The 17,099-nt window shown below is 37.0% G+C and overlaps 2 protein-coding genes across 17 annotated transcripts in view; both read right to left on the bottom strand.

Moving 5' to 3' along the window:
- Positions 1-4,042: 4,042 nt before the first annotated feature.
- On the bottom strand, positions 4,043-8,439 carry FGFBP2 (fibroblast growth factor binding protein 2). Its single transcript, XM_052780436.1, has 2 exons — positions 5,342-8,439; positions 4,043-4,507 (listed from the first exon to the last, which is right to left on the bottom strand). The coding sequence occupies exon 1, from the start codon at positions 6,096-6,098 to the stop codon at positions 5,355-5,357; it is 744 nt and encodes a 247-aa protein (XP_052636396.1). The 5' UTR covers positions 6,099-8,439; the 3' UTR covers positions 4,043-4,507; positions 5,342-5,354.
- Positions 8,440-8,555: 116 nt separating this feature from the next.
- PROM1 (prominin 1) overlaps positions 8,556-17,099 on the bottom strand; it is a 71,823-nt gene continuing 63,279 nt past the window's right edge. For 12 of the 16 annotated variants that reach the window (XM_052780422.1, XM_052780427.1, XM_052780420.1 and 9 more), the window contains 7 exons: positions 15,972-16,052; positions 15,811-15,879; positions 15,171-15,263; positions 13,535-13,650; positions 12,364-12,432; positions 10,238-10,278; positions 8,556-10,010 (listed from right to left, as the gene is read on the bottom strand). In XM_052780422.1, coding sequence (XP_052636382.1) covers positions 10,260-10,278; positions 12,364-12,432; positions 13,535-13,650; positions 15,171-15,263; positions 15,811-15,879; positions 15,972-16,052 — 447 coding nt within the window. In that variant the 3' untranslated portion in view covers positions 8,556-10,010; positions 10,238-10,259. The other 4 variants (XM_052780431.1, XM_052780434.1, XM_052780433.1 and 1 more) reach the window with 2 other exon arrangements.

The raw sequence follows: 17,099 nt of genomic DNA, 5'->3' as shown, positions 1-17,099 counted from the left end.
TAGCAACAGAGTAATGCAGTTTCTTATGTCTGTATCCAGCAGACCTAAAAGGACACCTCTGTTTCCCCTCCTGACTACAATCATTGTAAGCCCAGAGGCAGGAGGAGCATACCACGGGATGGATGCCTATGGCGAGCAGCCGGTTATGCAAACAGTTTTATAACCTGCTGAGGAGAGGGAGGCAGGGAGGGGAACATGAACTTCCGCTCCAAATCAGACATTGGCTTCATTTTTTTTCTTGCTCTGTACATACTGTAATATAGCTACTCTGGAAATTCAGCATCTGGCCTCCTGCCTAATGTTTATGCAGTTAACTTTGTATACCAGATGTGAAAGTGAAATAAATAGGTTCTCAGTATGTCTGATATGATGTGTCCATGAGATAACACCAATGTCCTGTCATCGTACTGACTGCACCTCTTCGGCTTTGTTTTCTTATTCCTGTTTTTGTGTATGTACCACATACTTTTTGTCATTGTAAAATGATCTGTGAAGTCTGATGAGAGCAATTCTTGTTTGTAAGGGGAAAAGCACAGAGAGCCAAAAGAAATCTCCTGTGCTGCATATGACTTGTCTTCAGAGAAGAAAGCAGAGATTGGGAAAAGTAACAGCACGAGAAAGAGAAAAAAGAAATCAACAACCATAAAGCTCCTAAAGAAGCAGGAATGGCAACAGGCAACTTTGGGAAATTTTAGTTTTTCCTTTGTTGTCTTCTTTTTGTGGAAGATCTCTGTCCCTAAAACCCATGCCATATCAACTGCAACGCCTATTGAGAAATAATGAATGCAAACATAAGACTGCAAACCATGCAAGTATGACCAGACAGCATACCTAAACAATTCTATCAGAAAACACCAGAGTGCACTACTGCATAGTTGAGATGATTTACAGGCAGACTAAGCAACATTATTACTGAGATGTGGATTTGGTCTACTTTAACACAAGTAACCTACACACTGCAAATGGTGATTTTCTTAGTTTCAGATACTTGATTTTAAGGCAAACAGACCTGATGTTTGGTGCCTTAACACCCAAATTTCTTGTTAATTTTCTCTGCTGTCAAAACCAGGCTAAATAAAAATAGGTACCAAAAGACAGAGGCACTGAACGTGAAGTTATCCATGATGATGCATTCGACTTAAGGATGGGATGTGCCATCAGAACGTACTTAAGACGACCATCTCTTGTTTGATTTGATATAGTTAGAATGGGTGATCCATGAGCATTTTTTACACTTTAAGGAGACATAGATGCTAACAGAGGTGTTCATTACTAAATAACCAGAACTTTTAAGCTTTCTTCCATGTTTCCATTGTAAATCATAGAATCATTCAGACCAGGAGGCACCTTGGGAGGTTTGTAGTCCAACCTCCTGCTCAAAGCAGGGTCACAGTGAATTCAGACTATGTTGCTTAAACTTTGTCCAGTTGGTCTTGAAAAGCTCCACTGATGGACATTTCAGAGCCATTCTGGGGAACCTGCTCCTGTGTTTATCCCCCTTACAGTGACTGTTTTTCCTTACACCAAGTCAGAACCTCACCCTGTATCAATTTGTGACCATGATCTCTTTTTCTCCTATCACACAAGTCAATGAAGAGCCTAGCTCCGTATTCTCTGTAGCCTCCTCATATGTATATGCAGGCGGCTATTGGGTCCCCCCTAAAGCCTTCTCCAGGCTGAACAAGACCCGTTCCCTTGGTCTTTCCTCACAGGAGTGTGCTCCAGTCCCAACCATCTCAGTGGCTCTCCATTAGACTCACTCCAGTCTTTGTTGGATCTTAACTATACGTGTTAAATACACATCCTTTTATACACACATTCTCCAAATGCATAATTTTGCTTTTCTTGGAGGCTTACCTTGTCAAAGTAGTGAATACTCATGATGTTTCTGTAGGTACCTAAATGTGAGGATCTTGCAGCAGGTGTACTACCTCACACTGCACTGAATTAGCAGCAGAAACAGTGGGCCTGGGTATTAGGGGTCTCCCTGGTTGCAGGAATCCAGACAAACATTTTTGCCTGCAGCTCCTCTGTCAAGAAAATAAAGACAACTTCCATCTCCACTTGAGCAGATTTCCTGAGATACTTATGTATATGGGGACTAACAGGTTAACCTAAAATGAAAGAAACAGCAGGTTTCATTCATTCACAAGGTACTTGAAGATTGCATTAAACTCACCACAAACACTACTCAATTCATCCTTTCATTAATGAATAGCACTTTCATACCACGGTGACTGAAATGCCACAACTGTACGTCTGTAGTGCTTAACACAATTAAATAGTAATGTAGCTGATACAATCATGGCGGTTATGCTAAGGTGGGCTATTTCAGTTAACATCCAATTTTCAAACATTTTGAAACCAAGATCATTATAGTCAACTGACTTGCTGAGGGTACATAGTGTTGCCTAATGAAATGCAATCCCCGCCACGTATCACTTGGTATCAAAATCTTCACCTTTTTGTAAAATTTAGTGCTTAATTATATATTTTGGATCCTAGATATTTTACAAAAAGCATTTCATGAAAGAGGGGCCTTTGGTGCAAGACTATTTGATTTCTAGTTTCCACTTCAACAGTGAAGCTTCAGGTGGTCCTTCCAGAAAACACACTGCCAAGCACAGAGCCCTGTGCAGCAGAGCTCTGCTCTACTGAAATGAGATAAAGAGTTCCCTAGGACATAGCGCACTAGCAAGTATATATGACATTTGTCCTCTACTAAGCAGAATCAACGATGGCCATGTATTTTAGACTGTATCATCAAGAGTTCTACAATGTGTCAGACAACTTGGCTGCCTTCTGTGCTCAGTGCATATACACAGAGGAGGGCACGAAGGGGAACATTTTCTTTTGCTGAACTGATGAAACCTCCTCTTTTCTCCTGCTATCAGTATGGTAGGTGACTGATTCTCCCAGACTTCTCAATGCTAGACATCGTCTCATTTTTTAGGTCATTACTGTTGTAGTGGATACTACTTCAAAATATTCACTCTGCAGTGTGGATTTTGCATCATACAAAAGAGGAGTTTTAAAATATTTTAAAAACACATGTCAAGAAAACCCTCAACCTCCCCTTAACATTTCCAAATAGTTCCCAAATACCACTTTGATGCCTTCTGAACATTTCCAAATCAAACAATTACGTTCATTTCTATGACAAAAATAAGTGAATAGGTGTACTACTACATTTTTTACTCACAGCACAAGAGCCTGGCAGGGGTAACTGAAGTTAGAAAATGAAGATTAACCACATTAGATTTATGGCTGACAAAAACACAGACTTGCTTGAGCCTGCATTTTTTTTTAATGAGCATTCAAGCTATATTTCTGCCTTGTACATACAAGCTTCTGCACTGATCCCTTGTTCATTACTTGCTATTCCTTTCCATATATTTCAAGAGGTTTGGGGACAGAAAATTATTTCAAGTTTTTTTGGTACAAGGCACACAAAGTTTAGTGCTTGGACAGTCATGATCTGGAATTATGAAGTGAGAATTACAAATCTGTGAGTAAAGCTGAAGAAGTACTTACGCATAACAACGCCTTGCAGAAACTGTTTAATGGCAAATATGGAGCACTACTAATTTCTGTGGTACAAAGTTTTTCCAGTTATATCCCTGCTGCGAAGCTCCCTTGGGAACAAAAGGGATCATTGTTAAAAAACAGTCTGACTATAAATGTGTTGTAATCTCTGACAACAGGCTATTAGGTCTTGCTTTGTGTTTTGGTGAGATTTATGCAAGTGCCCAAGTGCACAGATATGAGATACCTTTCAGAATATTTACTGAATGCAAACATTAATATTACCGCTAACAGATCCTAATAACACTGAACTCTGCAGATGCATCACAGATGAACACTTCTAATCTGCTATGTTTAGAAATGTATTCTTATTTTACTCTTTTATTTCTCCAATCTTTTTTTCCTTGCTGGCTGAAACTTATTGTAATTGTAGTAACATTGAAAATATTAATATTAATGAAAACATGTTCACAGTGGGTAAGTAATGACTCAGACCTGTAACTTCTCTTACACATTCTACCAACAATCTCTTAAGAAACAAGTATCAAATACCATGACTATATACAAATAGCACTATTTAAAATTTTAAGAATGCACACTGAATATGTTTTCAAAAATCTTATTTTTATTGTTTGCACTAACTGAAGCATCATTTACAGCTTTCATCTTTAACAAATTGAAGTGAATCAGCACACACAAAAACCTATTCAAGGTCAGCACTCTTAAAGTGGAACCTTGGTTACATGAATGCAGTACGCCTTGGTGTGTAACAGACCTCGGAACAGTTAGTTCATTCTAACACTTTAAGTACAGTCACTCTAGTTTCATGCATTTTTCAGGGCTGTTAAAAAGTTTCATTTTACAGGTGCAAAGAGAAAACAGCTACAAGATTTGTAGAGATGACTAATTTTTAAACCAAAATTCTTACATCTAAGTTATTAAACTACAGCACGGACCCTTCTTCAGCTGTAAAAATTTTGCTCTGCAAAACAAAAAAGAAAAAAAATTAGTCACTTTGCTGTATTAAACACAAGTAAGATCATTAGCAGCCTGAACACTTGCTGGCTCATGCTGCATATATTCCCATTTCTGTCAAAAGTTTGCCAGGTTTAGTCACCAGCTGAGCTGAAATGGAAGTGGGTATAAAACCAATCACTTCTGCGAGGGCTTTGCCTTTTTAAATCCTGGCTGAAAACCTGAGACTTACCAGACATTCAATCCCCTCTCGCCCCTACAGAAAACAGACCCGCAAACCAAGACAGTCTGTTTGATTTTACTCATTTCTGCAAGTTGTTTATGAACTATTTTTTATAATCAAAATGGTTAATTATTAACTAGCAGTTTTGATGAACAAGCTTTATCCTCTCATTTTCTGAATGTAGTTTTAAATTGTTCTAGCTGGTGCATTTGTTATTGGATCTGATACATTTGTTATTTATCTTACTTTGCTGGCTTAAATCCAAAAGTCAGCACAAGAAGGAAGGAATAACAGAAGGCCGAAAATAAGCCCAGTTCAAACAGTTAGAACTAAAATACCACAGGATTAATAACAGATAGGACAAACATCTCAATACATACTAAAGACCTCACAGGAGGCCATCAGGGAGTCCTGAACTAGTAGCCATCACTGGGAGTTTAGGCTGTCCAGCCTTTCAGAAGCCACAGTTACAGGCTTTGCCACATTAGATTTCAGTGACTGAGCCTAGAACCTCCCTCTGTCCACACCCCTGAGAGACCCTCAAGATCAAAATAAAACAAAACTACAACAGGATTACTCTTAGGTATATTCTGCTGTGCTTCAAGATGGAAGTTTTACCTGAAGAAAATCCTTAACCTCTAAAGATGCCAATAATGTAGGAGCAGAAACCATGCAGGGATTCCCAGCAATGTTCCCGCGCCAGTTTCATTGCTTCCGTTTCGTTTTCAGACCCTTGACCATGTTGGGTTGGTTTTATCAGAGGCAGTATTGGAGGTTTCCCTAGTTTCTTAACAGAGCTTTTCCCTGCTCCCCTCATAGAAGTGGAAGTTTTCTGGACTGATTTGTCCTGGTTTGCTAGATCTTCTGGCTCCATACCAGCAGCTATTTGCTTCATGAGGGCCTCTGTGGGAGCCTTTTGGCACATGGTGGTCTTCAACACTTGTGTGGATTCACAAGCATGCGGGAGCTTTCTAAGTTCCACAGCAATCTGATTCCAGTAAATCTTTGGATTGTTTCTGAAAGCACGACAGACTGATGGCTTGCCAGTGAATTCGCACCAGTAGGACATGCCTTGGCTTCTGCATTCAATTCTAAGTTTCATCTCCTCATCCCCACTCATGCTCATTGTGCAAACATCTTTGTTTTTAGTCCGAAAATTTATTTCTTCACCATTGCTTCTTTTCTTTGGCTTCACCTTCTGTCCCAATCCTCCCATGCCACAGATCACTACTAGGAAAAGAAGAGCAAAACTCTTCATGGTGAGAGGAGTTGACTGAGATCCTTGAGCAACACGATCCAAAAAAGTGAAAGCAGTAAGTGGCTGCTCACAATTTAAAGGCTTGGTGCACAAAGAAGCCTCTTTCCAGCGAAACATGGGATGCAAAGTTGTTTGTTTTTTTTTTTTATAAGAATAATAAATCACACTTCAGTAGGCATGTACCCATAATTTATAGCCTGAGGGAGTGTCGAATAACCTGTGAACTCCCAAGAAGGTAACAAGACAAATCTTGTAAATGCAGTTAAATACAGAACGATAGTTGTATAACTGAGAAGCACATTCCTATCCAGGATGAACATGTCATATTTGATTTTTAACAGATATTTTCCATTCTCCAGCTGCTTTATAGCTATCTTCATGCCAGAGCTTGTAAGACCATATTGAAGTAAAAACAGATAGAAGTGCCAAAGCAATCTATTCAGCTACTTCTGGATGATTATAAATTTGTCGTACTAATAAAGGCTGATTTGTGGAATGCGTTTTCTGTGGATTTGCACAGTAAGGATGCAACTTTAGTACTTCATTTTGTCAGCACATGACACGCAGTGGGGACACATGGAAGAATCACATTCTTTGAGCCATGAAAGATTTTTAGACTTGCAATAGTTAAGCAAGATAAGGAATAAAGCTTTAGCAAAATAATGTATTACAGGCCTAAACATAAACCAAACATTTGGAATTTTTATCATCATTGTCACACCATGGGTTACTTTCAGCCAACAGAGCAAGACAACAGAACTAGCTTATCATAGGTCTCAGCAGCAGGGAATAGACCCCAGAGCATGTTAGACAGATATTTGTGCTTTATCACCTTTCACTTTTTTGTTTAAATAGCTATTTTCCTGTTGATAATGAGCTGTAAAAACGCCATAAAACAAAGGCAAGAGAATAGAAATATTTTAGTGCAGAATCCTGTACTAGCAGTTTCTGCTGCAGTAACTAAAAGTAGAGCTAAGGAAAATCATGGTAACTCCCTTGGCATTCAGGAGATCATAAGGAAAAATCCCTCCCATGCTGTTGCAAGCCACAGTACTGTTCTGGCTAGTAAGACCCCACTAGGCACTTCTTTTGAAGATGCGTATGCTACACCCAGCCTGACCTGAACAGCTTCTGGAAGGTGTGTTGTATTATTTAGGTATGCTTGAGTAACTGTGAGGTGCTAGAAACCCTAGGCTTAAGAATGGCCATACATAATGGAATACAATACCATTCTGTATACCTAGCCACTCAAAAGGTGTCACTAAAGAAAATACCAAGGCAAAAACATTCAACAAACAGTGAGGCAGAACAAAAAACTGAAATTGCAAAAAATGCTTGTCTAATACTTGACAATAGAGTCCCTAGCTGCTGTGGCACCTCAGCTAGTCTAAGAGCTGCCTGCTTGAAGACAGAGCTACCTGGAAGAGCCATTCTGAGTAGCCTGAACCTTGTTCTTCCAGTGAACGTATCATGAAGTTCCCCATGACTAAATATCATTTGACAGAGAGAACAACATTGTTTTCTTTTCATCCCCTCTCTAAGACTATTTAATAACATTTTTAGAAGAGGTCTCATTTCTAGCTTCTTGCCATTTGTTCCTCCTGACTGTCTCTTTCAAAGCACAGTGGTGTGGCTCTCCTGTCAAGTCTTGGGAGAAACAGCAATGGTACATGCCTACTTAAGATTTACAATTCTCTCTTCTGTTGTTTTCTGAGGAGTCTTGTCATCCAGCTAGACAGAAGAATCTTGTTGCCCACCTCACACTTCATTTCAAGGATTTCAAATCCCTACTGCAAGCACTCTAAGACCTCCTAATATTTGACAAACAAATGTATTATTTACACTTGGGTATGCACAACAGCACTGACAGTTCCTAGATTAGAAACTAAAGGCATTTCTCTCTCTTGTTCTAATAATCGTTAGAGTTCAAAACAACTTAAAAGTTACTTTATACCAGTTCTGAAAGTTTTTAAAGTGTAATCATGAAAACAAATCAGACTACAAGGATAAGGACAAATACCAAAGCTTGGACTCAAGAGCTCTGGTATATTTATGTATTACAGTTAATATGTTACTGCCAAGTGTTTGTCTCACTCCCACCTGACACTTGTGTCCTCTCTCTGCCTGCACTTCAGATGAAACAGCTCAGGGTTTGTCGTATCAGTGGAAAACAATTGTCCTTCTACAAGTTAAGCTAGGATGCCAGCAGTGAACTATGGGAGCTGAAGAACTGGCAAACATTTAATTCTGCTGTCCCTACTACAGAAACACCACCTTGAGCACTTGCAGGGTATGTGGATATCCTCCACAACTCATTAGCTTGAATCCTACCATCTTTGCATAAATCACATCCTTTGTAGAATTCGGAAGCTCCCTCACCCACAGTCAATGTTCTTTCAGTCCTTCCTGCTCCAATTCTTGGTCTCTTAGGTTGCTTAAGCTAAAGTCATCAACAAAAGTCAAATATAGCAGAAATTTTTAATCAGGGTAAAAAAAAATTCATTTTCATAAGATTTTAACTCAGTGCAACTCTTCTGAGTCAGGTCTATATAACAAAACAATTGAGAATCAAACGTCAGGTAGTTAAGCAAGTTCTTTTTTATTTAAATGAACTGGGAACATTTTCTCAAATTAAAAATAGAAACTTTTAAAAATCTGCAGTTCTGAACATTACATATACACATATGCTACATACTGTCAATTAGAAATGTTTCCATTTATGACCTAAAAATGAAAAACTTAACGTTATTCCACATCAAAGACTGGTATCACTTTTCAGTATTTCCTTAAAATTATATGAATGATTTACAGGATTATCCCTACTTCAGGCCAATGAACTTTGTTGGAAACAAAGTTAACAATACTGATATATGAAGAGACACTATTTTAGATCAATGTACCCAATTACTTCACCTGCCAAAAGGTTTTATACTAGTAACATAGATACTTTTGGTCTTGTTGATGAATTCTGCTGTTAACTAATTCAGCAACGCAACTGTATGCCTAAATTCAAGGCAGTAACTCTTAATAGTACAAAAGTTAACTCCAATTGCTAAACATATTTGTATTTCAATATTGGAAATCATATTTTGAAATTATTTAGCAAAAATATTATCACTGCCCCCTGAAAGAGCCACAGCTTAACAGTGATACTATTAAAGACATTACAAAAGTGAGTGTGAATGAGGGAGACAGGGAATGTAAAGCATTCTAAAAATCACCAACATATGACGTCTCTCATGCTCTTTTTGAGTACTACTGAACTCTAGACAGCTTAGCTTTTTCGCTATATTATGCATCACGCATACTCCCAACCCTCCCACCCAAAGAGTTTCAAAACAAACTTCTCCAAAAAGTCCCTTTTAGGTCTACACTGCAAAACCCACTAAATATTAAATAATTAAAAAAAGAGGGAGAAAACAAAATTGCAACTGAACTTTTCAGAGACACAAAGAGACACTGTGGATCCCATTACACTTCAAATTTAGTCCAAAGTGGTCATTCAAGAGCACCAAATAGCAACACTGATCATGCTGGTAAATTCATTTGTGAAGAGTATTATACAATATTAAAATCTTAACTAAACGCAAGTTTTAAGAAAAATGTATATACAAAAGTCTCTGTATACAAAAATGTATCTTTATGTAAACGTTTATGTATTGTATTTAACACAAATCAACAATTTAAGATAAGAACTTGACCAACTGTCAGAGGATCACTACGCAAAGGCTGTTAATCTAATTAATTTATATACTGTGATATAAGGTAGAAAGCCCAGTGTAAAAAAGTAAAAAACAAAAAACATTTTAATTCAAGCCTTGAACAGTGGTATTTGAGAGGCAGTGCCCTGATCGCAAAATATTCTGTACAGTAGTTTATGGCATAACATTCAATAGTACATTAGGGATTTACAGTAGGGGTGACATAAAACAAGTGGCTCGTGATTTGGAAGATGAATGCAAATGCCAATACACTTGGAAGAATAATGATATATTCCCGTAGAAGAATCTTGAGCCTCATTTATATAGCCTGGAAATAATCACAGAAACAATTCAGGAAAATTTGATGAAGACAGAATTATTATGTAATTTAAGCAGAATGAAGGCATAGATTTTCATATGAACATCAATATGGTTTAATAATTTTTTTTTATTTTTAAACCTTACAGCATTCATGTTACAGAAAGCAGAGCAGCCTTCTTAAAAACAGTAAAGTAGTTATAAACCTAGAATTGACTTTAAAAGCTTATTACTTACCCCTTAATGTTTCCAGTATGTGTTACCACTGTTCCACAGAGCTATACAAGAAAAAACACAAACCAAACCCATCATTTTCTTTTGCCCACAAATGGAACAGAAATACTGTGTCTAACTAAGGTGAGACAAGCTCAGTTGGCACAAACTGTTCTCAAGCTTTTACCCATTTAATCAAGAATTTTTCAAACAAGAGGAAATAGATTCATGGTTTTCTCCACCAGCCTTTCTGGTTATCTTTGTTTCATGATAGAAAGAAATGCTTGGATTACCTATTCAACACACCACTCCTTTGAGAACTTAATCCAGCCTCCAACTCTGCTCTCACAAAAATGGTGGTTGCATTTGAGGATACTTGTATCTTCAACATGTATATAAAAACACCTGTGTGAGATATCTATGCAAATATAACTCATATAGATCTCACACTTGTGTTTACATATCTTATAAAGATATTTGCATCTCTTTCCAGCAAAATAATCCAGCTCATTTTGAAGGACAAAAAAACTCCCTATGGGATTCTTTACACCTGCAAAAGTACAGGTGTATAGAGATCTATACAAAGTCATTTTTCTCAAAGTATCTCCCAAAATAATTTGTAGCAAATGAGAAAAAGCAAGGATAGCATAAAAGCGAAGAGTTTGCTGAAATGAAAATTAAAAACAAGACTCTATTGCTATGGGAATCCCAGACTGAGAAATTCAAAGCATGTATCTCATAATTAGCAGTTTTTCAAATTATCTCAGTTAGCACATCAGAAGACAGCATTGCTTCAAACTGAATCCTTACTTTTTATTATGGAAGGCCATTTTGAGTAACTTAAAATTTAGGAAAAGGAAGTCAGGACTGAACTCATAGGTCTTTGTTTAAAAGATTATTGTATGTTAGTAATTTTTAGCTTATTCAGGAACACTGTATTAAACTATTCATCAATCACTGAAATATCACAGAAAACGTGCTATGAACCTGAAGAGTATTAACAATCATACCAAAGATTCAAAGATCAGAAAGGGACTTCTAAGGCCTGGGCAATTATTAGTTTCCTCTCATGTAAAATATCAGAAGTCCTTAAAACTGAGAGTCCTTAGATATGCCAGTGCAGAGTACTTTTGAATTAAACAGGTAGGTTAATTTAGGGAGTACCCTTAATTTGCAGAACAGACCATAGCAATTGTGACCATAAATATCACTAAAAACATCATTATATATAAATACTTCCTTCAGAAGGAAATGTGGAATCAAGATTTGGTCAGTAAATAATTATTGTAAAATACAGTTCTAATAAATAATAATATACAACTAATCCAGCCATAAAATCTGGCAAGACTTCCAAACTTAGAGCTCTCTTGCTATTTCCCTATTACTGAAAGAATGGTGATATCTTGCTTCTCTGCCGATACTCAACCTATACTTTCAGTCATGAAGTTGCAAGTTAAGGCACAGTGAGCTACACATTTCAATCATAAATTAGATCCTTCCTTAAGCAACTTGGATATTTTGCAAACCCAAATATTGAAGTTATGGGACATCCTATGTTACCCCTATGGAAACTCAAAGTCTCACAACTAGCTAAGGTTTTACAGCACAGGAGTTGTAGAGACAGAAAAGAACCCAAATCTCCTCCTTTTTAAACACAACTTGAATTTCTTGTTTTGTGATGTTACGTTAGCAGGAACACCCATTTTCTCTGCTCATGTTTTCTGCATACCCTGGATCACCTGCCTTTTGCACAGCAAAAGCTCTTCTCACCATCTAAAAAATGAAACAACTCAGGAGTAGGAACGCATCCCATCCTATCACTTTCATCTGCTATCAGAGTATTTTAATACGTTTATCAATTTAGGACCACCCACTGTCCTAGATAAATACCTAATTACCTGGATTTTAAGATCAAATTTAGGCAATTGCTTTGTTAAGTTGCTGGAAATTACTACAGTATCTGCTGTTATGTAAAAAATATTTAAGAAATATGAATCATACAGCATTTTCTATAGTGAGTAATCATGCAAAAACCCCATAAATAGATAATGAAGTGATTCACTTTAAAACGTGCAGAAAACTGGATAGGTTATTAATATAGTAGATGAAGTAAGGACACATGAAGGCATGCAGTTTCAGACTTGGTTTACCTTGTAAAAACAGGATTGTGTATACCATATAAATGCTCTTTATGATAACCATTATTACCATTTTCCATACTGTAATAAAATAAATACACCAAGAAAGACCATGTTAACTGTAAGATGCACTACGTACACTATGGCTTCTAAGACATGTACATGGATGATAGTATTATATGCAAAGATAAAATGTGTCTGTACAATAGAATTTAACTTTTCCTTTGTAACACTCAGGAGTTATAGCATAATTATAATTTTACATTTTTAATACTTTTATACTCTCCAAAAATTAATTAATTAATTAATTAGCTATTCTTTTTGAGCTGGATATTCTAAGATTATCTATAAAGTCTGGTGAAACAGAACATGTTACCTCTCTTGAAGTAACAAGTTACATTAAAAATATAAACCCTCCCACCTGAATAAAGTAATTTTAACAAATACCAGCAAAAATGTCTTATGTTTTCATGGGTATAGTTTCAACACTAAAAAACACAGAAAAGGAGTAATTAACTAGACACCAACAAGTGAGTAATTTTAGCTGTACATGCCTGTTTCTGCTCTACTGACTTGTGAACGTGTAATGAAAAATGACCAGTATGAAATCTGAGAAATGCAGTGCACAGGCTAACTGAACAATGAATGAGCAAAACAAAGACAAGAAAAGAAACAGTAAAAACAAAACTGATAGGAAAATATGTAAGAACAGTTATCATAAAGTAAAATGCCAAGTCCCTGAGACAGAGGAACTGCAATTGAAAAAGGAAAGACTGGTTAGGAATAACTAAGACAGTAAGAAAGTAAATAATTAATTCAAGGAGATTACAAAGCAGGCATAATTCACCTTAACAGGTTACTTAGCAAAGCTAATCATTTGCACATTTGGAAGGTATTTATATAAATGCTGTACACAAAGCTCTGAAGATCTCATTCTGAAATAAGTTTCTCAAAGTCAGAGCTGGCAATATCTGCACAGAATCATAGCAAGTCAAGGCAACGAAAGCCCACCTGCATGAAGCACTTTGCAGGCGTCAACCCAAACCTGCAGTATTTCACAAGCACATGCAGTTCTAATCTGACAGCCCAGAAGGTTTAAGGATTATAGTGCCTTCACGTGAAATACTAGAAAAAAACATTTCAATCCATTTGCCATTTAGCTTACTTAGGAATACATACTTACTCATCATACACATCCTCTGTATCCATTCTACGATAGTATTTGGAGAGTTTTACAGCAAAAATTATGGCAGGAATTAAAAATATCGAAGACCCTCCCAAACCAAACCAGAAGGTATTCTGTAACACAGCAAAATCCAGGAAAAAAAGATCACAGAGAAAATTTATCAGAAAAGTACTGAATCCTTGCTTGATATTCTAAGCATTGTTACTCAAAGAACACAGTAGAAATTAGTGGCACTGGTCTTGTGGACTATCTGAGGCTCCTTGTACTAATGTGGAACAGGGCACGTTAAGCAATCTCCACTGTCAGTGTGAACTAAAGTAAGAACACCACCATCTTACAAATGTACCCAAACAGGAATATGTCCGAAGTTGCTCAAAGCTACGCAGCCATAGTGCCCTAAAGTTATTTCAATGTAGTCAAGCCTTGGGCTAGAAAGTAATTTTGTGTCTCAGCATTAATTTACTAGCCACATTATTTCTTTTTCCGTTCTTGATATTTTGAAGTATTTGTCTGTCTTGTGGTTCTTGTCAAAATCTGAGTTTCCAGCACTTTTTCAAGGTACTTTTAAACTTGCTAACTGCAGCCTGTTTGTGTAACTAATTTCATTATCATACAGTTGAACTGAGTTATCACCAGGTGTTAAAATGATGATTTTTCAAATTTGATTTGTATCGGCTGGAGGCATTTTGACTTATAAGTGACTCAGCTAAGTTCTATCATCAGCAAAATTGTGGTCCATCTTCCACCAGATGGTTAAGTGGCTACACAAAGGAGAACAGAAGCTCTGTAACATATGAGATAATCAACGGCAGGTTAGGAGGTATTCATGGTTAAGCATTATCAAGGTTAGAGTGCTTTGGCTTTGATTGATTACATGCATTTACTGCTGGCATGATTAGGACCTGGCTAAAAATGCCATAAAGCTAAATAATAGCTAGGAGATGTTTTAGGTGGTTTCCAGGCACGTGGTTTCTTATCCCATTTTTAATACATGCTGTCCTTTTTCCAAGCTCTTTTGGCAAGATGAAAAAGCCACTATTACCCTTATATACTGCTACCAGTCATGCTCAAAGTCTCCACTGTACAGGAATGAATCAAGATCTGTCTGCTACAAGTCAAGTGATAAAAACCTCATTCAGGTTTTCTAGATTCCAGGAGAGATACCTGAGAAAATTTTTCCTTGGTATTTCTCACTCACTTCCTGCCCCCGCCCCATCCCCTTAAGTTAGAAATGGTTACAGCTGAAACTTCAGTTCTTTATGCTTTTCCATTTCAAGGTGGTTCAGAATCAAGAAATCAAACTGAAACCCACCCTGTCCAGAATTTTTATTCCAAACCAGTAGTACTGTATTTACTTTCCAATTCAAGTTGGAAGAAATTTAGTTAAGAACAGTTAATTTTACAGAATTGTTGCTAACAGAAACCTAAGCTTAATGGGAACCTAAAACAAGTCCAGCACTGGTTTGGCTTTGGACTAGATCCAGATCAGAACATTTTTTCCTCGCATAACTTTGGATGTGATACTTTATTATCATACTTCAGAATAGTCTAGGCAGAATAATTAAATGCAGATTTATGTTCAAAGAATTTCCACTTGATGTTCCAATTTTGAGTAACAGAAAATATTTCTTACCACAGAATCAGTTATATAGCTGCATAAAAAAATATCTACTGCTGTATCTATCACATTGGCAATAGGCTTGCATGCTGCTACCTCCATGGCAATCTGAAAGACATATTAAAAAAAATACAGTTTGGAGTATCTAACAGAATATAATACAAATCTCAAAACTTGCTTACAGTTACAGATACTGTTTACTAAATTGTTATCTCTCACCCTATCCAAATTCAAAATAAATTCCAGTGGGATATGGTATCAACTGATCATCTTTAAAACATCAGCTTACTTTCTCAAAGGCTGCAGCTGAAGAAAGGCAAATAAAATAAGATGCTAATGACATCAATTTGAACTAAGCAGGGCAAGTCTCAGTGCAATATTAGGACAAATGGTAGATTTCAGGCTAGCCCTAGAAAAATGATACTATGTTATATTTGCATTTAATTCCAATCAACGCAACTCATCATTTCTACTCTACTTCAAAGCCAACAATACTGTTTATAGAAGACAAGTTTTCCCCTTCATAAGTACAAATATCTTACAAACTGAAACTATAAAACATACTATCAAAGTAACATTTTTATTATTATTATTATTTAGCTTTTTTATGTTTTTTTTAAATGCAGCTTCTCTCTATGAAGTAAATGCACCTTACCGACTCCTTGACCCACTCAATGTATTGCTCAAAGTAGCCAACTATGGTATCCATGTACTTTTTTGTCTCCTAGGAATAGACAAAAGTAAGTGAACAAAAGTAAGAGAACCTCTATCTCCATGGCATCATAAATTAATGTACTTTAATCAAGTAGAGCTTACCTGGACAATAACTTGAGAAGCGTTGTTATTTATGAGAAGCTGAGCAGCATTAACAGCGCTAATGACGTTTTTCACCTTAACCTGGAGAGGAAGAGACAGTGTTTAATATAAATAAATGCCTTTCAGGCTGTTACAATGGCTCTGCAGTCATTGTCGGGAACCTATTCTCTTGATAAACCAGAGTCACTGTCCTGTCAAAACCTGACAAAACATACAATTCCAGACAGAACATGAGCTTGTTTAAGGATTCATGATCATCTCACAAAATTCTCTCACTACTAAAAAAGGAAGGTATCAGTGGTTACGAATAATATCTTTTCCTGGAACCTATGTAACTAATTTATATACTAGATCAGCTTTCTCTTCCATTGTCTTTCCTTTCCTTAAGTGTGCAAATACTTTCATCAATGTATGTATATACACTACAGACACACACAGTGCACAGGAAGAAAACAGTGGGCCATATACTATCACAACTCCTGATTACTAGAGTTATCATTCTATACAGCTAGAATATGCTGCTAATCAATATCCAAAAGGATTGAGACACTTCAATATATGTACAACCCCATAAAGTCTTTCAAAGAACACACACAAAGGATAATGTACATACAGCCTGAAACTCTAGAGACATTTCTTAAATATACTTAAAGGTCAAACATTTCCTTTTCTTATCAACACCTTATTTCATGGCTTTTTACCTCCCCATCCAGGTTCAAATCACAGATTCTAAAAGAAATCTAGCTGGTCTGCTGCTGTGGATGGGTGAAAACCTTAATGGGAAGAACTGAAGTAGGTATGGCCCATCAAGCTGTTGTGACTATGACCCTTCAGTGCTAGCTAGTGTGGCTGGATTCTTGCTACCAGAGCCAAGGCAGGCTGGTGCTGACAGAAAGCTCTGCTGCCAGAAAAGTAACCATCCAGTTGCTTATTCTCCTGAGTCTGGCAGAGCATGAAGGCAGCTGGTCTCATTGTGGTGCAGGCGCTAGCTGCTACTTAGAAGGGAAACATGGGCAGCTCTGGGGAAGCCTCTATATAGATCCAGGTTCCCACAGCAAGGCTGATGCTGCAGAGGCAGGAAGGTAACGAGTACAATGCTAACAAAACAGGCCCCAGTGGGAGCTGGAC

This window comes from Harpia harpyja, chromosome 2 (assembly GCF_026419915.1).
Source record: "Harpia harpyja isolate bHarHar1 chromosome 2, bHarHar1 primary haplotype, whole genome shotgun sequence".
In the NCBI taxonomy this organism is placed as follows: Eukaryota; Metazoa; Chordata; class Aves; order Accipitriformes; family Accipitridae; genus Harpia; species Harpia harpyja.
This window is presented reverse-complemented; position numbering and strand designations above follow the sequence as displayed.